This window comes from Crocodylus porosus, unplaced genomic scaffold (genome assembly GCF_001723895.1).
Source record: "Crocodylus porosus isolate Cpor-Errol unplaced genomic scaffold, CroPor_comp1, whole genome shotgun sequence".
In the NCBI taxonomy this organism is placed as follows: Eukaryota; Metazoa; Chordata; order Crocodylia; family Crocodylidae; genus Crocodylus; species Crocodylus porosus.
The window spans coordinates 27,733,161-27,759,154 of NW_017728949.1; the positions used below are offsets into that span (position 1 = coordinate 27,733,161).

Sequence of the window (25,994 nt, forward strand, 5' to 3'; positions counted from 1 at the left end):
GCTGCAGCGCGCTGCCGCCCCTGCCCGGCTCGCCATGCCGGGGCTGCGCTGCCTCTTCCTGAGCCGCTGCTGGCCGGGGCCCCCGGGATGCTGAGCTGCCGCCGCGCCCTGCCGCCCGCGCCCCGACGCCGCCCCGCTGTGGGGAGCCCCTGGCTGCTGCGGCTGCTGCGGAGTTGAGTTGAGAAGTCATGGTGCTGGGGGACGCCTCCCCCCCTCGGCAGTGCGGCGGCGGCTGGACACTTTGCGATTGCTTTTGCTGGCTGCTGCTGCCCGTCATGTTACTCATCATAGCCCGGCCAGTGAAACTTGCAGCTTTCCCTACCTCCTTAAGTGACTGCCAAACGCCCACCGGCTGGAACTGCTCCGGTAAGCTGCTCGCCAGCCCCCCGCGACCCACCCCACACTCTCTCCCCCAGGTACTTGGATGGCATCCTTTTGAGATTTCGGGGGTGCTGGTCTGTTCAGAGCCTGAACACAGATCCCGCAAAGGCTCGATGCTGTTTTGTCTTGTATTTCGGGCAGGGGGAGCAACAAAAGTTAGATCCGCGAGCGAGAGAGAAATAACTTGAGGGGAGAGAAGGCAAGAATAAATCAAGCAGGGGCTGTCTGGGAAATGCTGATCCCCCTGCAGAAAGTGCCAGGAGTCTGGGGCTGGGTCATCTTTCCAAGAAACAGCAACTCCGATGATGATCTGGAAAGCTGATCCTGCTGGGTGAAGTCTTCCTTTCCTTGCCGCTGGTTCAAGGCATTTTGATTTTTATAGGCACGGCGTGCGGGTCTCTCGCTTGCTTTGGTTTTGGGTTTTTTTTCTTTTTAATTCAGTTAAACCCTGTAGTTTCTGGAGAGAAGTTAGCAGAGGTAATGTTTATGGCTGTCAGATGAACACACACAGGACCAAAGGGCAAGGGCGGCTAGCTGCAAATGATCAAGAAGTAATGCTTCGCAGGCGATTTCCTCGATTTCTTCTGAAGGCTGCAGTTAAACAGGCTTCTTTCCCTGTTCCTTCATCCGATCACTTTCAGCCTGGCTTGCCTGCCTGAGTCCAGGTGAAATATACTGGTGAATAAAAATGATGAGGGGGTTGCTGCCCTTTTAGATCAGATGGCTTGTACCTGACCAGTTTAGCTCTTAAAATGATGAGAGCACAAAATGCCTGAAGTGTTATTTACCATTGGGGGGGGTTTCAGCGCAACTACTGCGTCTTGTGTGGCTTTTCTCATTCTAGCTGATCCCTCACACCGTTCTTTTTGGGTAGCCCTTGTGTGTATGTGTATGTGTGTATGTGTGTGTGTGTGTGTATATATATATTATATAGCTATATATATATACACACACATGCATTAACAAGGTTTGCATGAAGCAAAATCCCCATCTCCCTTAGTGACAAAGTGGAACTCAGCGATGTATGGTGTAACATGTCAACTTTGTGTGTGTGTGCATGTTGAAAATTGGGAGAAAAGTGCCATGCACAGGTTATAGACAAAAATTTAGCTATACTGTAGGCTGGTTTTCAAAGATCCGAATGTTCAAAATAAAGTGCTCTCCATTTTTTATTCCTTAAAGTGATATTGACTTTTACAGTGAGTTCCATGTTTAGGTGAACAGCCTGTGCCTTTCTAATATGTGAAGTAATTTTGAAATTAGACTTTGTACTAGCATTTTGAAAAGGAATACCTTCCTACTATGTATAGCATAGAATATATTGCATAATATGTTGGTGTCAAGCAGTGATTTTTTTTTTTACCATGGATTCTTCATTTTTAATATGCAGTGGTATAATTTGGAGCACTAAGATGTTAAAAAAATCAATAGGATTAAATCTTAATGGATTTGGAGTCTAATATAGCTGTTTGGTTTAATACCTCACTGCACACTGTCAGAGTAGGCTGGCAACTAGTGAAATCTAAAATTCATGCTGGCATCCGTGAGCTGAATCTTCAGCCAGATTTGTTAGTTTGTCTGTAGAAAATGAAGGGAGAGAGCTAGGTTTACTCAGCAGCTTGTGAAGAACCTGGCACCCCTCCTGTTAACTTAGAGGTGATCAATCTTCATTGGTATCAGACAGACCATCACAGAAAACACACAGCCTGTTTATCTTTATTATAGGGGCTTTGTGACATCACTGTCTGGAGAAATTCCATGTTGGACATACATCCAGAATAACATATTTCCATGCAACAGTGGATAAAATGGTATTTACAACCTAAGAAAATAAAATAGTCCAATTACTGGATGGCTTTTGAGGAAATGGAGTCTGTTTAATAGAAAAAAAGTGTGCTTGGGGGGTGTGGGGAATGAGGGGTAATACGAAGACAGGAGAGAACAATACAAAAAGTAGAAAATGGATAACAGGGAAAGACGGAAACATCCAGACTATTGTTTCATCTACAAGGTTATTGTGTTGCGTACATTAAAATGCAGAATTGCCTGTATTGTTCTTCCTACCAGACCAATGCTGACAGTATTTTTCTCTCTATATTTGAGGTTTTGATGACAGAGAAAATGATCTTTTTCTCTGCGACACCAATACCTGTAAATTTGATGGGGAATGTTTAAGAATTGGAGACAGTGTGACTTGCGTCTGTCAGTTCAAGGTAAGATGACTGATATTTCATTCTTTAATTCACTAATGAGAATACAAATCAGGGATCTCTCTTTACAACCTATCACTTGGCAATTTATTTCTCTACATGCAGAGAAGTTAGAGGGAAAACCTGGCAGCAAATATAAAGAGCTGGCAGGAGAGCCAACTGGTGTCAAGAAGACATAAGTTTCTCTGGGAAAATGCAGATGCTATGGTTTTAAATGTCCCTTTGGGGTCTGCAGCTTCAGGTTGTGCATTTATGATTTTGTTGCTGTGCCCTTTTAGCTAGGATTTTAAATCCTTTCCACATTTATCAGTGTTACAGACCTGGCTTTATACATTCAGAATTTTGATCTAGTTAGGGAAATGGATGTGTAATGTGCTTATACAGTATTTTCAGGAAGGTTGCATAGTGGCAATGCTTACTTATCTACTCTATAGCTCAGATTAGAAGGAAATTCTACTGTTCTAAAATCAAAAACTTCTGTTAGGCTTTCTATAGTTTTAGAGGGTTTTATTGATTTTTGTTTTGTTTCCTTTTATACGTTCTCTCTCTCCCCTACCTGGTTGAATCCAAAGCCCAGGCATTCTTAAAGTCACACAATTAATTATGAAGTATTACTTCTGACATATATTTTAGCCAACAGCTGTACTTTGCTTAATTATCTGACTACATAGCCTGTATATTAAAGAGTTTTGAGTATGTACCAACACATATGTACATACTGATGTCCTAGTTGTTTCTTACATTTTGAGGTAGCTTTATTCAACTGTTGAACTTTTAATACCTATGTACATGTTTACAGTAGAAACCCCCAGGCATGGTTCAGTACTGTGCACATTTGTAATGACTAATTTATCATTGAGCTTTGATAGGCTATTCAGTTTGAAGTGTGACAAGAATTGCTTACATTGCCGGAGACACATACATGTTAAGAAAAAAATCCAAAAACATACATGCATCAATTTAAAAAGTGGTGGGGCAAGGGCAGGTGGAAATGTCTACACAGGAACACAAAACAATTGCTTTACTGAATCTCCTCCATTTAGCCTTCCGTTATTGAATTTTTCCATTTCTAGAGTTGATACATATGGGCCATGTTCTTTCTATCTCTAAATTTTCTTTTCCTGAGAAAATGCTATATAATGCGATCAGCATGTGTGACTTGATTAGCACCATTGCCTGAAGGGAAGATAGCACTGAGGATGTCCCATTGGCATTTAGATCTCTCAGTGTCCAGATAAAACACTAAATTCTCATGTTTAATTCCACTTTGGTATTGGCAACTGGTTTAAAGCAATGGATCAATTGCCTGGGAGGAGCAAACCAAGACTTTGCTCATGGCAAGGGAGAGAATACAGGCTAATTTTCCCAAGGAAAAGTACTAATCATTGGTGAGTTAGAATAAACAAAGGTCAGAAAAATCACTGGGATGCATTGTCTTATATTCTGGAGTTCAGTGATAGCTATACCAGTGTTGGACAATGGCAAGAGAAATGAGACATGATACCAGAGAAATAAGACAAATATGGAATAATGCTTACAATCATAAGTGAAATGTAAATAACTAACGAGGTGATTGTGGGTCTGATCCAAACCCCCTGGAAGCCAGCAAGAGCTACAGCACTGAGCATGGACTTGCCATGTAAGCTACCAGTGGTGGATGCTATATGTGTTTTGCAAATACCGGGATTGATGCTGGCACTGGAAGTTTGTCACAGTCAAATGAATCCCCTTGCCTTGCTCAAACCTTTTACTTCAGTAGATTTGCAACTGGGGAGGAGCTTGGCTCATCTTGTAACATCAGCGGGTTGACTGGAAACAGGAGAAGCACTACTGCAGCAGAAAATAAATGTCCACTAGAATCACAGACTGAGTAAATGTGTGGTATATAGGGCACATTCATAAACCATATACCTTAAGTGAGGGATTTTCCTTGCTCAGAAATCAGGCCTCTGCTCCACAGACATTTCTCTAGAATAAGAGTGAGTAAAACAGTAGAGGATTCCTCATCAGTTTAATTGCTCTTTTGGATTTCTTTAGAATATGCTGGGAGCTCTAACTGCAACTTGGAAAAAAATGAGGATTGAAAGCTAAGTTGCCTCTACACGTTTTAAACTCTTAGCTGGGCATGTCTATTGTCTGTTTTTTATAATGTTCCTACAAATAGCATCCTACCAAACATGGAGTAAGAAAATACAACTTCTTGCTATTTTTGTTTGAAAGGCAGATTCATGAGGGGCTGTTTTAGTTCATTTGAGTGGTCCCCTGCCTTATGTAGGTTAAGAAAGTCGAAGGCCTTTCATCACAGTGACTCTTTTGCTTTTGTAATACTGCAGAAATGTAGATCATGCATTAATTTCCATGGCCATTGACAAGTATATCAGGAGAGAGCACCCAATACACATCTCTTTCAGTAAGAACAGAACTTAATTTCTCTTTGTGTTAGAGCACAGCCCCATGTATTAATGGTACTCAGTACTCATTCCCTCTTACTGGACCTCATTGTCAACTACATGTAACAACCTGCTTTTTTTTTTCTTACGGCATCATAAAATCATAATCTCCGCAAATTAGAAGGGCCTTTATATAACTGCCTCTGAATGCATTGATCTGGCAACATCTCTTCTTTTTTTCTTGTTTCTGACAATATGAAAATGCCTGAAGGGATGCTGAGGTATTTCAGTTGATGCTGCATTTGTTCCTCTATGTTTAGACCCTAAACCTGTAAATATTTAAATACACAAGCAACTTTCCTTAAGTGAATAGTCAGTCAACTTCACTGGGGCTCCTTGCATGAGTTAAACTACTTGAGCCACATCTACATCGTAAATTTACCATATTCCAGAGTAGTATTTTTAAGCCTGCTACACTATTCCATACATGCTGCTTCCTAAAGTGTAAGCCATGTAGATGCATGAACCTAGTGCTATGTGGGCTAATTAGCCCTGCTGAGTAACAGTGCCAATTAGCTTGGTTGGTGCTAATTAGCTGGCATGGATGTGGCTATACTGCTTCTGGTTTAGGAGGCAGCTTGTCCAGAACAGTGTAACTTTCTTGATGTCACGCTGGAACATCATCCCCTGTCTGTGTAGGCATGTCCTTTCATTTCTAAGGGTTTATAAGATTGAGTCTCTAGTCACCCAACTCAAAACCCTGTATTACATTACTGGAATATGTTCCCCTATACTTTGTTTGCTCAAAATATATGCAGTGTGGTGACAGTATTTATAATATGACACTTATGACTGTAGGAAATAATCAAAGTTTCATAGCAGTCACTTGAGGAGGAGTTATACAAGTATGACAGCTCCTCTGAAAAATAAACCTTTTAAATAAATAAACCTTATAGAGCCTGCTAAAGCAATATCTTTCTGTGCTTCTGATCATGAGCATACAAGATTCCAAACGCAATGAAAAGCAGTCATTGGCAGGTGTGGAGGATATGTTCATTGTTCTTTCTTGCTTGAGCTGCACATATATAATTTAAAAAACGTGTTTGAAAGAGGGTTCCACAATGTGGCTCTGTGCTGTTGAAGTCAATAGGCGTTTTGATGCAGATTTTAATGAATGGTGCATCGGGCCTTATGTCACAGAATGGAAATCTAACTGGTTTTTAGGCCCTGGTGTACTGTCCCCTGAACCAATGCCAAAAATGTATTGCTAGACTGAGAAAATGCTGACAATCAAAGTCTGTTTTCCTACTATCCTCCAGGACCAGAAAGAAATACTTTGTGCCAATAAAAAAGCTGCGAATGCCAGTTTTCCATTGTTTGTAAAGTAGGAGATGCCAGCTCTAATAGATCATTAGATAGCCACTTATTAAAATCTCAGCATTGTATTGCTACCTTTTTTAAAATCTTCAGTTCAGATATGGCTTTAGCAAAGCTTTCAAACCCACTTGACTTGAAAATTAAAGCTTGCACCACCTGAAAGCTCCGAAGTCCTTTGTTCCCTGTTGTTGAAGAGCTGCTTCACATCTTTGTCTTTTCATAAGCGTAACTGTTGCATAAAAACAAGGAAACAGTTTATAGCAAATAAATAAATTCAAACTGCAATTAACTTAGTTTGCAGAGGAAAGAAGAATGTGTCACTAATATATGTTTACTTTTTAACACTTGAGTTAGTGAGTACATTAAGCACATTGCTGCCAGTCACTTGTAATAATGGCTAATGTGACATTTGGGTCAAATCTTGCACACCTTATTCATTCAGATAGTCACAATAGTGTTAAGGGGACACTTTATATACAGCAAGTAAGATTTGAGCCTTCGTACTTAAAAAAATACAATTGACTGTGTTAATTGTCTTGGTAAACTCTTCCAAGTCACCCTCCAGCTTTGTTCAGATTATCACCGATGAGCTTTTGGATGAAATTGGCATTTTTCTATTTAACATTGCTCAAATTTGTAATATGTTCCTCCAAATAACATATCAGGCACTTTTTCATCGATAGTTTTTAAAAAATCTCTGAATTCTCCCCCACCTTTTTTTTTTTTTTTTTTTGCTTCATTCTCTTCTATTTAAAAGGAAGAGGAGTTGGGCATCAGGCCTAGGAATTTTAAAAATATATATAATGCATAGAGAAAATGTTATTTGAGTTGGCCCAATCAAAATGTCACTCTGACCAACTATGAATAATTTCTTGGCTACATCTCTATGTGGAGTTTTGCAATTAATACAAAACATGCAATTGCATGTGTTAATCATTTCTCTGGTCACTCATATCTAGGCAGATTTGAAATTCATATCTATGTAATTTCTGTTTCATACTGTATATCATGTGTATTAACACATGTAAGATACTTTATGGATTAAGACAGCTAAATTGGTAGTTTGACTTCCTTTTAATTTTTACTTGGTTTTAAACAGACATGATCATTTGTAAATAATAATCTTGATCATTACGTTTGTTATAATTAAATAATGAGGCATATCAGGAGTATAGTAATCATGAAATAATCATATCCCTGGCATAATTATCAGGTACAGGATACATCCAAGTATCTCTAATGCCTTAGAGTGTGATTATCTTATGATAACTACACCCCGTAGGTTGCCTAATTTCCGTTATCAAATGGAACTATTCTTTATTAATATGAACAAAAGTGGGCAAAACTGGCCATTTTTGTGATGGAAGAAAATAAAGCAAATAGTTTCTAATGCCAAATGGAAGTTGAGTTGACAATGTATTATTTAATCTCTGTGTTCTTTAGAATGTTGACTCGAAATTCCTTCTACCTCTGGCTTGATACCTTTTCTCTGTGACATGGAGAGCTCTGAGCTTTAGGTAACATAACTAGAACTCATTGAAAAATGTCAGTGTTTCAGAAGATTTCATTTGTGTGCTTATTTTTACACATACACAAAAATTCTGCTTTCTACTTGGTTATAATTATAACTATGCAGAAATAATTGTTTGTCTTCTGTGGAAAGATAATGAATTGCCCTAGTAAATAAGATTATATGTTTATTTTGTCCATTGTTCGGTCTCTGAGTATAGTATTTTAGAGAGAGATAAGAAACTGCATAGTGGACTGTTATGGAATGGTTATCTTGTATAGGTAATTTCTTTCCTGTCTGCCACCAATCTGAATATGGCTTATACTCTGTAGGTTGAGTTGATATTTCTTTGATTTTTCTCCTATAGTCCTCTTGACAACTTTAGATGTGAAAAGAACGAACAGCTAAGAAGCAGTTTCTGAATTTTAATTTTCTGTTTTGATGGTTTTATAACTTATCAGGGGATTGACTTGACACTGATATTGTTTTTGTTACTAATTGCATTGTTTCTTTTTCCATATCCATTAGTGCAGCGGTGACTATGTGCCGGTGTGTGGCTCCAATGGTGATACCTATCAGAACGAATGCTACTTGAGACAGGCTGCTTGCAAACAGCAGAGCGAAATACTTGTAGTGTCACAAGGATCATGTGCAACTGGTAGGTAAAGTATTCTTTGGCTATAGCTAGAACTAGGTTTGCAACCAAAATAACTTGTGTATTGTGATGACTATTTATTGTTCCTTTTCTGTATTAACTCCAGTATTAATTTACAGACTCGATCTTACGAATTTACTGTCACACATTCCTTTAAAAGGAAAAACAAAAAACAAACCCCAAACAAAACCTGTTGGCTTTATTCTGAGGTTGGTGTACAGCAAAGTTTCTTTCCTAATAACTGTCTGGTGTTCTGCTGCATTTAACATGATTAATACCACTAACTAAAAATAGAGATTAAAGGAGAAGTTTGATTAGGTGGACATTTGGGCTACTACAGACCTCTCCATTCTGAAGAAAGTGGAATATAAGTTTTATTGCATCTAGTGCCATTTCTTCCATGTTTTCTTTTGTGTTTCAGACTGCTTCCCCATTGGTACATATATATACTATAGCAATACTGGCTGTGAGAAATCCATGCTAGTTTATACCAGGGGAAGATTTTGTTCTTTATCTTTCACTCAGTTAGTGAATCTATTCAATGATCTGTTCTGTACTTGTTGGGAGATTTCATTGAACAGTACACAGAAAAGGAATATTATTTCTCAAGACATCTCTCCTTAAATCCAGAAACTGTGAAATGTTTGTAGTTCTCCTTTATCAAGCATATTGAAAAGTGAATGAACAAAATCTGACATGAAAACTGGCTTGCTATGTGCAGGAGTTCTTGATGTTTTCTTTTTGTGTTCTGTACTCATTAGAGCCGGGCAGTGAAGTTAACTTGAAAAGAGGAGAAGGAATAAGTCTTTGTTCTTGAGAGAATTCTTTAAACTTAAAGCGGATTTTTTTAAAGGTTAGAATAGACGAGTCAATAAATAGTGCATTAGAAAAACTTTGTTCAGTGCAGTAATCCGTGTTTCTTGCACCTAAGAGAAAATAAACTTTCTTTCTGTAAACTATGTTCCTTCCAAGAATTTTCAAGGGAAAAAGCACATGCTGTAAAATGTTCTTTGTCTAGAAATTGGTATTACCAGCAGTTCAGTCAGGCAATCTATTGTTGTAGATGAAGTCATTTTAGTCTTGTTTTTTCCAGAAGGGAGAACCAACTGGGCTGTTTTATCAGGAAAAAAAAGAATCGTTTTCTATCTTACTACTTCATTACTTAAACTTGCTTATTGCTTGCAGTAGCCACTTCGGAGAGTTTCTCTTTGAAGGTCAGTGAGGATCTCAGAAATAGAAAAGAAAAATGAGGTTTACTGAGGTCTTGAATGTTTGACTTCTTTTTCCTCCTCAAAAAGACTTACCTCACTTATAGGCCCGATCTAGGAGCAGATCTAGGAATTTTGAAAAGGGCAGCAAAGAGCTCACTGACATGGGGGTGTGACCAGGAGCCAAGACCAGAGCTCTTGGTGGTAGAGAGTTCAGTGCGCGTGCGCTACAAATTAGAACAGGGTGGGACACATCACTGATTCTTCTCTGGCCTGATCCAACTCTTGCTGAACTCAGTGGGTGACCTTTCTTGCTGCTTAGGAATTGCTAGATCTTCTTGAATAGGTCTATGCTGTCCCAGTGGGAGGACCTCCCAGCACATCCCACGCACCTGTTCCTGTTCTTGCATGCCAACCCTGGAAATGCAGCAGTGAAGCTATTTCTAGCCATTCTCAAGCACATCAGGGACTGAGGTCTACAGAGTGCCTGTGGGTAAACACACTTGTAGGCTAGGGACAGACATTACACATACCCGGTTTAAGTGATCAGAAACTCATTTAAACCTGTAACAGAACACATGTTCAATGCACATAAACCAGCTTAAGAATGGCTGAAACTGGTTTGAGATAAACCTGGTTAAATGTAGTATCAGACTTAACTGATTTGGCTCAAACTGGTTTATGCAGTGTCTGTCCCAGACCCCTTGCTGGTTGAAGAGAAACCAGACACCCCCAGCATCCCATCATGCTCTCTGGGCTGGGCAGGGCTCTCTGCTCTACAGCAGAGCTGACCCCTCCCCTCTGCTACCTGGCTGCAGCTCTGGCGGAGACTTGCAGGCACAGCAGGGTCTGCCTGGCTTCCCTTTGCCCTCCCCCCCTGCTGCTCAAGCAGGAAATCCCCACCTCCCTCCCATCTCTCACAACAGGGACCCCAGCCCCATGGACCCTAAGCATGTGATGTGCTAGCTAATGCAGACATGTGTGTCTGCAATTTCATTGGGACAGGCAGACAGCACAGTGACCGCTTAGGGCTATTTGGAGCTAATCAACAGGTCAGCTGGTAAGCTGTTTACCACGAGTTTGAAGTAATGGTAAGAAGCTGTTGTTTTGCTGCAGACTAAGGAGGGAGGGAATTGAACCGGTTACAGACTGGTTCAGCCTAGCCAGGTTAGACTAATCTGCAAAGACTGAATCAGTTCAGGCTCCAGCTTTTTCAATGTCAGTGGAGCCACTATGGCTAGGACAATTGCATTTCCAGGTTTGTTTTGTGTAAGCAAGAGTGGGTTGGTGGAGCACGCTTGGAAACATCTCTCCCAATTCATGTTAAGGATATAGTGTAGCTATCTCCTTTATGAATGTAGACAGAGGAAGCAGAATGTTGATCTCAAGAGTACCTGTTGCCCTTTCTAACAGAAAAAGGAGCACTGGACAAATATATCAAAATTCCCTGCACTGGATAGGGTAAGAAGAAATTGGGTGGCTGCTCAACCCACAACAGAGATACTCACTGAATACCAAGTAAGAACAGCAGATGAATGAGACCAAACCTTCCATCAGGGATGGGTAGGCAGAATTTGGACTTGAAATGTGGAAGAAGGAGGTAAAAACATAGGAGAAATGCACTGACTATAAAAGGAGATGAAAGGATGAAATAAAATTTTGTTCCCCTCTTTCCAGCAGCTAAGTGGGGAAGTTAGTAGCAAGTCCCTTTGTTCTGGAAGCCAGGAGAAACACGAGACGAAGAAACCTTCCTTTCCTTTCACTCAATAGCTGGCATGGGCAGGAGCATTTGGGAGGAAGTAGATGGGAGAGTTATACTGGGCATATGGATGTTAAAAGCGGTGCTTATTAGAAAGGAACTATCACATTTTATTTCCCAATTCAAGTGCTCATTGCCTCCACGCCATATAATTATTGCAAAAATGCCACTGCCAAAAGTTATCTAGCTAGGAAACCAATGTAACTGTGTTGCTCATGTGTTTTGCCTACTGAAAGATTTAATTGGTACCCTATTTCTGTGGCCCAGAAAAATTTTCAATGATTTGTTAATCTGAAGATTTTTAAAAATCTGAATAATGATGACTAACTGATTTAGATGAACTAGATCTGACTGTGAATAAATTGGGATCTGACACTGGAATGCAAGTAGAATTCGATTTTAGTTTTGCAAACTCCATTTACCCTGTAACTGCCTTTGCCATGGAGCTGGGGTTGTGAGTTGAAGTCCTTTTAAGGAAGAAGAATCTCTAAATAACATCACTATTTTGTTTTCATCAGTGTCCTTAATACAGCCGATTGTGCCCATTTTTGTTAGACTCTGGATAGTTTAAAATTGTAGGTCTTCCCATTCTTGTGCATTTTTACACACTGGCTTGGTTAGAAAGCTTCTAAATGAAGGTCAGTGCTTTACAGTTTCATGTAGCTGTTCCTCCTGAAAGTGGTAAACTAAGCATTCTAGCTAAATTATTTCAGGTTAAATGAGAAGGTTTTAAAGATAATGCACTTTGTTTAGTAAGCAAGCAATGTGAAGAGGTCTGTAATTCTGATTTTACCTTTAAGTATTAAATTATTTCACCTGAAAGTATTTTTCTGAAAGTGTGTAGGAGGGAGGAAAGGATTTTTGTGCATTCAAATTTTTTCCTTTCTTTAAAATGTATCCAATTTATGACACAGATTCTCTGGTTGTCATCAAACATTTCTGATATCCTTACAGGGATATCACAGTTTTATAAATGTATGTGACTTTCATTTCAATTGTTTCAACACTAGATAAAAGTTATATATATATTTAGATATAGTATGTAGGTAGAATTGAAATGACAAAGTAACTTTACAAAACTGCTAAGCACAAAGCTCTTGAAGCAAAATTATTGGTCTCAATGCAACAAAACAAGATAGAGGCTTATGAGAATATTAAAGCACTCTTAGGCCTCAGTTATTTCAGTCTCTTATGGAGACTTTAAAAAAAAAAGAAAATTCAGACATCAGAAAGATGGCTTGAGTGAACCACATACAGATTAGATCTCTGTAATTTACTCAGGAATGACATCAAACATAAGATACACTGTAATGCATTTAACTGAGCAATGTTGCCTTATGAATTTACAGACATATTGTCACATATGAATATAATTTCGCTCTGCTCTCTTCTCAGATGCAGGCTCGGGATCAGGGGATGGAGGTAAGAGTGACCTTTTAATATTACTGTGTCTATATAAATATGTTTTTCACCATTTCATGCTGTAAGTAAATGGACTCTGTTGTTTAGTTGTAACAGTACATTCATTCCATACATTTATACTTTCTTTGTGGTTTTTTGTTTTTTTCATTTGTTTGTTTCTTTTGTTTTTCCTGAAGAAGGGACATACTGTATTTTAGTCCAACTAACCTAATAAGGACATGCTATTTTCTTAGGAAATTCAAAAAGCTTTTTTACTTCTAATAGGATGGTGTATTATTCATGAATTGTACTAAGAACTCTATCTCCATCTGCTGTTACTAGTGCTCTCATTTGTTTTAAGTTTAAAATAATATTTCTTGTTTTTAAAACATGAACCAAACCCTTGGCATCGTCTGCCTCCCCACTGGAGAATTCTGAGCAAATATTTTGCAGAACAAGAGAGAATTATTTTGAAAGTTGCAAAGAAGTATTGCTGTTAGGAAAAAGATGAGGTGGTTTTAGATCAACATCAGCCAAAAATCTCAAACCCTGAACGCCTTATAGGGACAATGTAAAATGCATTCAACTGCAACTTAACATTTAACACAATGGGCAGTTATTTATTAGTTACTTCGTTTAAAAATTACAGTTAGATCATAGATTTTTGATAGTCCTGAAAAAAGGGAAAATGCATAGTAATGCACTAGGAGGCACCATTCCTCAGAAGGACAAGGAATGCCAGGCATATTGCTTTTACAATTGCAGAGGAATAAATCTTCCATGTGCAAGTGTATTGTTAGCTGAGATGATTGACTAACTCCAAGGCAGGGCCGGATTAATGCATAGGTAGACTAGACAACATGCCTAAGATGCTGAAATGCAGGGGTCCTGGTCCTTCACTCCATGGGGGCTCAGAGGCAGCACCTGGCTCAATCCGACTCTTCCCTGAGCCCGCCCTCATGCGTGTGTGGATTTTTATTTATTAATTTTAGTGTGTGTGTGTGTGTGTGTGTGTGTGTGTGTGTGTGTGTGTTATATGTATAATACACACATGCACTGAAGGTTTAATCTGACCCTGCTCCAAGGCAGTTTTGTTGAGTAGCCTAGAAGGGGAAAAACTTATGACTTGGTCTATCCTCATCTGCTTGCTCCCTCAGAAGATACAGAGGGCACAGCTACTGTGTTCCTTGTTCTGCAGCCAGATCAAAGATCTGAAAAGGATAGACTTAACATGGTTATGTGAAGAATGGAAATGTTACTCTCTGATTTCCTGTATAGTCATACTACAGATAATCAAAATCTTGCTCTAAATCAGTTTTCTAATGTTGGAAGCCCTACGGCATTATGCTAGCAGAGAGGTCCTCAAACTTTTTCACGGTTGTGGACCACAACTCAATAGTGAGCATGTTGTGTGGCTCAACTAAGCCTCCCTCCCATGATTCTGGGGACCAGATCCCCTCACTCTTCACAACTGCATGAAAAATTGCCAAATAGCATACGTGTTACATGGAGAAGTATTTGGGATTAGGCTGTCTCTCAGTGGGCACATCTACATGTGCACACAACTGCGCACTTGTTACTGTGCAGTCATTTAGTCCTTGCTTTAGCAAGTGGCTACGCAGTAACTGCCGCTACTGTGCAATCCCAGTGGCGCACGGATCATTTCCGGCTGTACTCTGCAGTAGCAATGAGCTACTGCACAGTAGCATTGGTGTCACAGTTTATACCTGTCACTGTAGTGTCATATGTAGATGAACGCAGTGCGGCGCGTTGGGTAGACAGTGTGGAGGACAGCTAGTACAGATATCTGTGGACCTCCAGCCACAGACTTACATGGACCACAAGAAATTTATGGATCACAGCGCAGGAACCAATGGTTCATGAGGACAGTACATTGTAACTGAGAAGTTTAATTTCATTGTCTATCCCATGAGAGATCCAAAAAGGAAAAAAGATCCACCACTTTATCCACCCTCTCCTGCTCATCATCCTCAATCCTGAAAAATAAACTAGCAATGCGCTGTTTTTATTACACAGGAACCAGGATTTCTCCATAAATAATTTTAATAATACTTTGTGCTTTTAGGGTTTGATTGTTCGCTAACTTACATCACTTCTACAGTAGCATATAATCCTTGACTTCAGTAATCTTTTCTCTAATATACATCAGTTTGAGTGGAAATAAGGCTAAGGTGCTTCTTTTCAGGCAAAGATAGATTTTGCATATGTAAAATACTTTTTAAACACTACACAGATAGGTAAAATCAGTCTTGTAATTAACCAGTATTACCTCATTCAGTCTGAAATGTAATGTGCTGCTACAGAAAACCATATAAGCCACAAAGATAAAAAGGGTGAGTATATTAGTAGATTCCTGGGGGGGGGTCCTCCCATTCTTTGTCATGTGATGAGAAAATTGTCACCTTATTTGCCATTTTGCTGAATTTTCTTTTACCTGAAACTATGCAGGGAAAGAGAATATTTTAAAGTAGAGCTGACAACTGGTAGGCTGCATGTAGCCATTGAGGGGTTAACCTGTGGTCTTTGGGCTCCTGGTCTGGGCAGCACTGCCTCCATCGCTCTGCTGCTGTCAGTCTCTCTGGGCTTCACGTCCCCCAGCTTTTGCTTCCTTCTTCACAGACTGCCTTTAGGGGGTGGGACATCCCATGAACCATGGGACTCTGGTTTGAGAGACTTGGGGGTAAGAGGAGGACAGAGTTTATGGCCCCCAGTTACTTGGAGGTTGGAGAGCCCTGTTTCAAAGTGTAACTTAATTTACTTTCATTAAAAGTATTGTTTAAATATTTAGGTAAAAAAATATTTTTACTTATGAATGTCCACAATATTAAGAAGTGACTGATAAGTTTGGCATGCTAGATATGAGGTACTGAATATTTCCCCAGTTACTTGTAGCATTTGGCATTTTTGGGAAATCAGCCAAACTTCAGATATCCCAAACTTGTCACACAAAAACTGAGATGCATAAACTCATCAGTCAATATTGAAGCCATTGCGTAAATATTACTACATTGCCAGTGTCCTTTTTGAAGTGTCTGCAGAACTTTAAGAAAATAACAACAGCAATCATAAAAACTGATATACGTCAAAGAAATAAAGGGCAAAGAAAAACTATCTAACTAGAACTTCAGTAAGATACAATTTATACATGTAATAGGCCTTTCACATGTATGGCCTGTTATGGCTTGTAGAAATAAAGTTAACATTTATCCAGTTTAGTATTGTGTGTGTGTTTTCTTTGTGCGTGTGTTCTTATCATTATAACATGCATACACAAAGGAAATGGATAAGATTTCAAACTTATTTGAAAAACATAGAAAAGACAAATTTGACCATTCTCCTGAAGTACCAGACTCGGAGCAGGGGACCTAAAGTATGATTTCCAAACAGATTCAGTTTAAAAGCTGAGGTTGACAAAAGATGAGTAGAACAGGACCTCAGGGACTAGGTATGCAGGTAGTAGAGAAGTAGGTCTTTGAAGTAGATAGCATCAAGTTCGTGCATCCGTTTAAAGGTCTACAAAGCTGCCTTGTATTATATACGACTTAATAAGCAACCAGTGCTCAGTGCAGACATACATCCATGTGCCATGAGGAACTAAACCTGGGCAAAATAAATTCTTTACTGGGTGTGGGTCTGTCATAAAGGATGTAATAAATTCAAGATGTCATTAGAGTAAGGCTTGAAAAATCCACTCAACAGTGATGAGTGGTAAGATTTTCCCTAGACAATTAACTAGCCTGCTCACCCACTCTTACATAATTTGGGATTCTTCTCTTTTTATGTAGTTGGAGGGTTTTTTTCTCCTTCTAGTTCACAAAATAACCTTCCCCGTGTAAACTGAATATATACTGATGGGGTATCACTTTTCAAAGTCTGCTGTCAGACACATCTAGGGATTATCCAGCTGCTCATAAACTAACCAATCAACAGCAAACTGAAATAAAGGTGGCAGCTCAGTCTCATGGCTGCTATTTTCAACCCAGTAGCTCTGTGCTATTGCTGCCTATGTAGATGAAACGAGGGTCACGTGTGCACAGCACTTTAAAGCTGGTTAAATGCTTTTGTGTTGCTTTAATGGCTTTGGTCTTTGCACGTGTCGGCAGCTTATTGCGCATTAATTCCAGCTGCTGCAGGACATTCAGCACTGTAATGCACTTTAAATGACTTTGGAGGGCAGCAAACTAAAACACCTCCAAGGAGTTTTAGTTTGCTGCCCTACAGCTGCAGAGCAAAGAACCAGGCACTGTGCAGCTTGGGAGCTGCACAGGCAGCCCATGCAGGTAGCCTGGCAGCAGCCCCGGAAGGCAGGCTTCACCAAAGGAAAAAAAAGAAAAGTGGCGAGCCTGATCTATCTTTGTTTTGTTTTGTTGATTCCCCTCCCCCCAGAGCCTGCCTTCCTGCATGAGCTGCGCAGGGACCCGATCCTTCCCTCTGTAGCTGCAGTGCCCCCCAGGACTGCCTGAGCTGGCTCCTGTGGGTGGGTGGCACCTGGGGGGGAATAACTGCTGTGGAGGGAAGCACCAGCCTCCCCTTACTCCCCTGGCCCCCAAGGCCCAGGTTCTGCTCTGCCTACCAGCAGCTCACCCTTCCCTCCCTGCCGCCGGAGAGGTAGGTAAGACACCGGTGTACACGACACGGGGGTTTAATTTGCCCTAAATTGAAGTGGTATTTTTAAAAACCCACTGCTTCAATTTAGGGTGAGATAAACCCCCATTGAGTCTACACATGCCCTATGTCTTTAGGAAAACAGTCACATTAAGAAAAGCAGGCTCAGAAGTTGTTTATGGGGAGGTTTATTTGTGGGGAGGCTTACTTATGGGGAAGGTGAATTCAAAGCAAACTGCAAAACAAAGGCTAGAGAATGATGGATTAGCTCTTTGGTTATCTCAGATAGAGCCCAAAGAATACATAAGCAGACCCTGATCCTTTCAGACAACTGGGAGATGGAGAAGCCCCAAAGTTATATGAAGTTCTCTACAAAAGGTGAATACTTCAAGCTGAGTCCACCTCAGTAGAAACCTAAGCAACAGCTTCTGCTCTTCACAGCATCTATGGATGGCATAGATAATTTTCTGGAAATTCCGAAGCCCCTGGAATTTGTTGGCAGGATTCTCCAGTTTTCATATCTACCCTAACTAGTAAATTCAGACCTTTAGCTACTGTTGGGGGCCGGGGGGATGTTCAACTTAACACTTACAAAATGTAGTTAAAATGTATGCAGATACATGTCATGTATCACCATGGCATTGCAAAGTTCTTCCCTTTCAGACTAGGGTTATTTCCCAACAAGCTCTAACTTTAATACTAGTAGGTCACTACATTTCAATGATTTGCAGCTGTTGCAAAAGATCACAGAAGGGCCTTGTTAAACAGTAATTTTGGGCAGCTCTTGGAGCTTTTAACCTCTGGATGGTCCACACATTAACACCTGAAAGAAGTTTTAAGCACTTGTTATGCCACTCCAGGGCAGGGTAATGGCTGCCCACTGGGTGTTACTCTGTTTCAATTACAATGAGGTGTAGCCACTCTAGGCTACATTTTAGTATAAATGCCCCACCCACTTCTCCTGTCCCACTGGCATTCTCCACCCTCCCCAGCACTCCAGATCCCTGCTCACTGCTCCTCCTGCTCCCCACCTACCGCCTTACTTGTGGCTGCCCGTGCTGCTTGTCCTGGGAAGCAGGCAAGGAAGGGTAACTAGGTGCTCGGCTGCCACTTCTGCTGTTTGGGCTAGGCTCAAACTAGAGAAGAGCAGCAGGTGGACAGGCAGTTTAACCCTTTCCTGCCTGCTCCCCAGGACAGATGGCACAAACAGTCAGAAGTAAGGGGGGGAGCCCCGTGGGTGGAGGTTGGGAAGACTGGAACCCCCAGGGGTGGGAGAGAGCCTCAGGGGTGGAGGGTGGACTGGGGGAAGGGGGGAAATCTGGAATTGGGGCATGGAATTCTTACCTTTCAGTCCTCCAGGGCCCCTGCTGGCATGAAGTTCAACTGCTCCAAACTCAAGCTAGCACTAATGCTGATCAACATTTGTGTGGTAAAGAGTGTAAGGTGTAACAAGGCCCTAACACTATCCTACCAGCTACTAACTTTAACATGTCACAACATTCCAGTGATTTGCAACTGTTGCAGCTAAACGTGTGACATGGCCTGAGGATGCTTGGTACATTTCTAGCCCTGCACCTGGGTTGACAATTAAACCCCAAGATTAGATTCAGCCACTAGGGGCATAATCCTTTCATGTTTCTTAAAATACTAATAAAATATTGCTGTATAGTTAACAGAAGATGTACACTTAGAGGACTGTGGATTTCCCAGCTGTTAGTTAATATTGCATCATGTATCATGAAGGGTGAGGATGGATGTCAAATTTCACCCAATCTGGCCACAAAAAAACAGTTTATAGCTGTGACCAAATACAAGTGCACTATTGCAAGCAGCTGGGCAATTGGATGAAAAATCTGACCCCTAATTGCATGAGGTAGCCAATAGAGGCTTTACAGAATGTAGCGTCTTTTGTAACTTGTGTCTGCAGCGCTCCCAGCCTGTCACTGTTTTCAGAATGGGAGTGGGGAAAGGGAGCAGAGGGAGTTCAGTCTGGGGGATTTGGGGCAGGTGTACTGCAGCCCCTCCAAGGTTGGGGGTCCAGTTCATGTACCCTTCAGCACCAGCTGGGGAGGCCCAAGAATGAGCTCTCTCTGCTGCTTTTTCCCCCCTCCAATTCTGAAAACAACGAGCACTGGCAGAGAGCCTGGCTGTTGTTGTGGGACCCTGGTTTGCAGGCTCCCATCCCACAGCTAGATTCCCTTCCCTGCTGAAACCAACAGTGAACTTCTGTTTGGTCTGGAATAACAGTTGCAACTCAAAACACTTTGCAAAAAGTATTCTGCATTACAGCTGGGAGATGCACTTCTGTCTGCACCCTGACATCTCCGTTGAGGGGGTGACAGCCCTATGTTACAGGAGGAGCAAAAAAGGAAACTACATAGACATAGGACCTCTGACAGTGCCCAAGATGCATGTACTTTTTAGATCACTGCATTTGTTAGGGATAACACTCCTTATTTACATATGGCTTGGGGAACCCAGTGGAATAATGAGAATAATATTGCTGAAATTCAAAGTTTCCTGGCCCCATGAGAGTTTTTCCCAATAAATTAAAGGATATGAAAGTACAGTATAGTTTTGATTACAGAAAATGTAAGAGGGGTGGAATTTTTTTTTTATAAAAAACCTACCTGTGTACTCCAGAAGGTTCAGCATCAGTCAAACACAGGAACTAATAAATAAAATAAAAATCCCAAGTCTGTGTGAAGGGATTTATATGCAAAGAATGATTTTTATGTAAAGAAGAATAATTAAAAGAGATTTCACTTACTATCAAACGACATTATTTTGTAAGTGGTTGAATTCGAGAACCCCAAGTGATTCATGTACTGGTCTTGAACTGCTGCTCAGTGAATTCTTGTTCATTTCAGAACTTCTTTAAACAACAACACAGTAAAAAGACCAGTCTCTCCTTGATTACTTTTTTCTTAATATTTTGTCCTTTTATATTATCTGTATATTTAGTTCTGTCACTTGTCTTTCATTTCTAATCTTATAGATTTATTATGGATGACTGTCTCACAAGGTACTTATTTGGCCCCAACTAATGCAGTATGTTAGTACCAGCACAGAATGAGTTTCTGAGCCCAATTCAATTTCCATTAAAGTCCTATTGACCTAAGTGGGAACTAGATAGGGCCCCTGGGTATGCAACTGTCATCCTACTTTGATTTTTATGTTAATTCACTATGATTTAGGTTAAAGTAGAATAAAAAAAGTGATAGTTCATCAATATCATTGTAATTTGTATTACAGTAGCATTCAGCGTTTCTAACTGAGATCTGGGGTGCACACTGCTAGGGTCTGTATCAGAGGTGTAGCAGGGCAGTTCCATGCCTTAGACAGCAACGATGCATGGGACAGCACTGGCTTTTGCACTGCAGCAATACATCCAGCTGTAGCAGCGACTGTTTTCCTGTCACTCTCCATCAGATACACACTGTAAGAGATAATTTGAGCCTCATAGAGTTTTTACACTTGCTAGACAAAGGTTCAGATGGAGAAGTGAAAGTATGTCTGCACCATGGCAGGAGAATGTCTCAGTTGGGAGTTTCCGGAGCACAACATGCCTAATAGCTCCTGCTCACACCCTCTCCAAACCTAGAAATGAACTGTGGTGAGGCCACTCCAGGGCCATCTCCAGCATAAGCATATCAGAGACTGAGGTTTCTAGAGATGCATGATTTTACAGGCATGTTTCCAGGTTTGGTGTATACCAGTGGCTGCCGATGAGTGAGGAATACTCAGGAATATCCCAGGAAGGACCGTACTGCACTTATGGCACTTATATGACTTGCCCAAGATCACACAGCAGCTTAGTAGCCAAGCCATGAATATTATCCAAAGCTCTTAAATTCCTGTCCAGAATCTAATTTTCTGAAACATGCCATCTCCCAGCAGGCCACAAGACTGCCTGGGCATAACCAAGAAAGACATTGGAGCTACATATTATTCTTGCTTTGTTCCTAGTTTGTCAATTTAAGGCATCCCTTTCAGACACATATGCAGTTACAAAGATACCTCTCCAACCTCCCCTCTCATATAGGTTGGGGTTGGGGGGTAGAATCCGTGTACTCTTTATAAAAGCTGTATAGAAGAACAAGAAAACACATTGTACTAACCCAGGCTACTTCTCTAAAATAAAACAGAGAACAAAATTAACCCTTAGAAACCTGACTATCTGATTTATTTCTAAAGCCAGTTGTTAGGCAGCAGTTATGGTAATAAGCTATTATACTTAGCCACACGTATCATCTTTTTTTAATCAACAGCTGAACAGCTACTTTGACCTGATAGCATTTGTACTTGTCTCTCTGCTATTTTGGCATGAACAACTGTTAAATTCAGCCATGCTGTTGCTTTTCCACCAATTTTTCCCAGTCTGCTTTATTACAAGGCTGATTGATAGGTAGGGCTATGCAGAATATTGCTGTAAACACCTTCCTAGCAATAACACTTGAGCCAAAATACTCTATAAAAGCTAGAGTGTATATTGGTTTGAATGAAGCAGTATATAAATGTGATACTAACACATACACACAATATATATGGGAAAGTAATGTGAGAATTTCCATTTAACCTACAAAAGAAAGCAAATTCAGGTCTAAGACTGAAACCCCCATCCTTTTTTGCCTGGGCATAATAGATAATATGGTGCTCTGTCGTGTAGCTTCATACGGTTTGCATAATATTTCACCTGCAGTACAACAGGCACAAAAGGAGATGTGAGATTTAATTTCATTTGGGGGATGTGTATATTTATGGCAATATTGAAACAGATAGGAAAAAGGTAGTTATAATAGTGTAAGAGTGCAACTCCTGAATACAAAGTGAACTGAATCGTACATGAGTGACCAAATCTGAAGGGGTACAGTCTTAATATAGGCTTTCCTTGTGTAATACCTTTTCCTGCCTTAGCAACCTTATAAAATGTATACAATACTGGTATCACTGGAAAATATAATTTTCAAAAGAACCAAAGTCTCATTTCCAAAGGTGACTTGGTCATTTAGGAGCTTAAGGCTTTGTTTACATCCCATATTTGCTGTGCCAGGCTGCAGCACTCCTAAATGTGTTGATCCATGTGAGCTGCCTTCTAAACTGGAAGTAGTAACAATATTTATAAGGCTTTGTGTTCAAACTAATTAACACCATTGCTCAGCTCTGCTAATTAGTTCTCCCACTTCTCCCAGTTCAGGAGGTATTCCATGCAGAACAGCTTGTTTAAGGGTGCAATGGCATGGCATAAGTTTGCACTGTAGACACACCATAAGGGTACCTGCAGATGTTACACTTAGATCAACCTAACTAAGGCTAGGTCAATCTACTAGTGGATCTGTACAGGCTTTCAGGGAGGTTAGACTGGGCAAAAAATAGATGGCCCAATCTAACTGGTCTCACATGAGGAGGTGAACTAAGTTAGATTGAGAATGGGTTAGCCCAATCTAACAAATATCTGTACAGGTTCGGAGCACAGTCTCAGGGCTGGGAAAGCCTAGCTGGTTGCTCTAGCTGAAGGGCTGTGTTCTTCCTACCCATGCCCTCCTCCCTCCCTCCCCACACCCTAACCAGGCTATTTTTAGACCCTTGACTCCTCCAAACCCTCTTTGGACCTCATCAACCCCCCCACAGCCCCTCCCCTCACTTGCAGACCCACTAGCCCTTCTATGATCCTGCCTGTCCTTCCCCCCACCCTAACTTATTTCGACTGGTTCCCGGCATGCCTCCTTTCATTGGGGAATGTCTGCACAAATGGGACCCAATCTTCAATCATGTGGCTTGAAGTAAACCTTTGAACTCATGGATATACTGTAAGCCTCACTGAAAGCCAGTGAAGAATTAAGCACCCATGGGTGCTGAAAGACATAGAAAAAAATAACCCAGTGCTCTACTGGAAGAGGAATTGCATCAGTTTGACCCTGCTCCCCAGCGTCTGTATAGCTCATGTACTTCAGCAAAGCTTTTGGGCATTTTTATCTAATAGCTGATTCAATTGCATGCCAACCTGAAAGTAAAATATTGTTTTTGTATTTTTCCATGTCTGTAAGCAGCCTAAGTTGCTAAGTCCTAGATCCTATAAAAAATCAGAAACCTAAATAATCCTAACTTTTCAGGCTTTGGGGCCCTGGACTGGAATCCAGAACTTTGTGTTAGGTGCCTAGGCTCCCTGTGCAAGGTGTGGGAACAGGTAAGCCCCTTAAAATGGGATTCACAATAGCAAGTAGGCTGAGCAGGGAGCTGCATACAATCAGCAGTCCTTAGAGCACTGCCACCTGAAGCTAGCCAACAGGAAATTTTAACGACAGATGTACTTTAGTCAGGGCTGCAAGGAGGCACCTCCATCCACTGGGGACTGAGAGCCCTGAACAGCCTCCTGAAGGTAAGTGTCTATAACTTGTCTTTCAAGGCTCACTTTTTCTTTTAAAACATGGCCTTCAGGAAAAAGAAGGTTGTCCCCACACCCCTTTAGTCAGTTGTCAAATGGTTAGAGCACTCACCCAGGGTTTGGAAGGCCCAGGTTCAAATTCCCTCAGACATAGGAGGGGATTCAGTATTTAAGACCAAATCTCCCCTGCTCCCTAGAGATTGTCCTAAACTTGAGATTATAGGCCGACAGCTGGGAGAATTTGGGATAAAAGATCCCAAGATTTATTAGTCAAGGGAGAGAGGATGAGCCTGACTCTAGGTGTGTCTACACATCCATTTATGCTAACTTAAATTTACCATGCAGTAAATTACTGCACAGTTACTGCACAGTAAGCAGTAACTAAAGTTAGTTCCACACACATGCGTTATTATCAGTCCACAAACATGCATTACTGCACAGTAACTAATCAAGTCAGCGTAAGTTGCCATATTTACTGCACAGTAAATGTGCATGTGTAGATGCATGATCATACTGCACAGTAATTTACGTTACTGCACATTAAATGCACAGGTATAAATGGTCCTTGTAAGGAGAGAAACCTTTTTCTGGTTCTTGTTCCATTGGATGACGGTCCAGTGAATCTTGAATTCTTTTTTGCACAGTGGCACAGAAGAATAAGTGGAGAATTTCCACACCCCCAAATAGCAGAAAGCCCAGTGATTAAGGCACTTTCCAGGCAGATGAGGGATGTAAGTTTGAATCCTACAGGCAGAAGACAGAATTTAACCCAGGTCTCTCGCATCCTGAGTGAGTGTTGCAACTATCAAGCTGTTGCATAAAAAGGGAACAAGTTGTCACTTCGGAAGGAAAAATGAATTACACAGTTGAAGGCCCTCCACTGAAAGCATCCAGACCCCTTCACCAATAACACACATTTATGAACAGCTGGTTTAAGCAAGTGAGCCATAGACAGTGACACAAGGAGAGGATGAAGGAAGTTCCTTTCCTACATCAGATTATGACACTGCAAAATGTACATAGTTTTCATTTCACATGTCCTTTTTTCCTTCAAAAATTAGAAATATACTTCCACTTAAACTGAGATAAAAGTGCAAATATGCCTTTAATTATGTGCTGTTTGGAAAATCTCTAAGCCACTCTAAATCATCAAAACTTCAAACAAATACTATGATACTCCAGCAAACATATCAAAAAGACGGCATCCAAGCCCAAATACCTACTCATTTATTGGTTTATTATTGTAAACAAAGCAGCAACAAATGCAGTGAGCCAAATCCACTGCATAATCAGTATAAACCTAGATTGTTTTCTCCCATGACTGTTATGAAATTATTGGAGCTTAACCTTAGTGATAACGATAGCAGAATCTAGCTCATGATTATGGCTACTTACAGGCTTCTGGAAGGCTTTAAAACAGGTACTCCACTGTATATCATCAGAAACATGCTTATTAAGTCCCATTGATATCACAGCTATGTGATGTATTAAATATGGTTGCTTTCCTGAAGTAGCCCTGAAGAATTTTGGACATGACCATATGTTGTTTAGTTCCTTATATGCTTTCTAATTATACATTCTGCAATTTATTAGTATAAAATTTGATCTACTACGGTCCTTTCTTTAAAGGCATAGTAGTATACTTGACCAAGCTGGAAAGCAGTGGCACAGAGCAGAGTCAGTGCCTGAGGTAGCGGCAGTGGCTGCGTTAGCATTTGGTCACTTTGTGGTATTTTTGTGTCCTGGTGCCCTCCCCCCCCCACTTTTGTTACACTGTCTTGCCTTGACCTCTTTAGTGGTGTACCATAGGATTCATTAGAAGTTCCCATGAGATCTAAACACACAAATAAAGCGAAAAAGCCAAACAGTCTCAAACACAGGCTGTTTTCACCTTATCTCTCACTTTCCTAGCTTGTGCTGGTATAAATGAGACGGCCACCCAGACGGAGCCCATGGTTCCGGGCTCCACGCAGACAGAGCCCCTGGCTCTTGGCTGCGGGGGCTGCCTGTCCCTTTTTCAGGCTCTGGGGCCCGGGAGCATGGCCACCTCCCCTTGCGGGGTCTGCTCCCTACTGGGGTCTCTGGCGCGCCA

The 25,994-nt window shown here is 40.9% G+C and overlaps 1 protein-coding gene across 1 annotated transcript in view; it reads left to right on the forward strand.

The window, feature by feature from the left end:
- The first annotated feature begins 6 nt into the window (after positions 1–6).
- TMEFF2 (transmembrane protein with EGF like and two follistatin like domains 2) overlaps positions 7–25,994 on the forward strand; it is a 215,519-nt gene continuing 189,531 nt past the window's right edge. The window contains exons 1-4 of the mRNA XM_019554486.1: positions 7–366; positions 2,485–2,594; positions 8,397–8,526; positions 12,886–12,912. Of these exons, the coding sequence (XP_019410031.1) occupies positions 189–366; positions 2,485–2,594; positions 8,397–8,526; positions 12,886–12,912 (445 nt within the window). The 5' untranslated portion in view covers positions 7–188. The remainder of the gene's footprint in view (positions 367–2,484; positions 2,595–8,396; positions 8,527–12,885; positions 12,913–25,994) is intronic.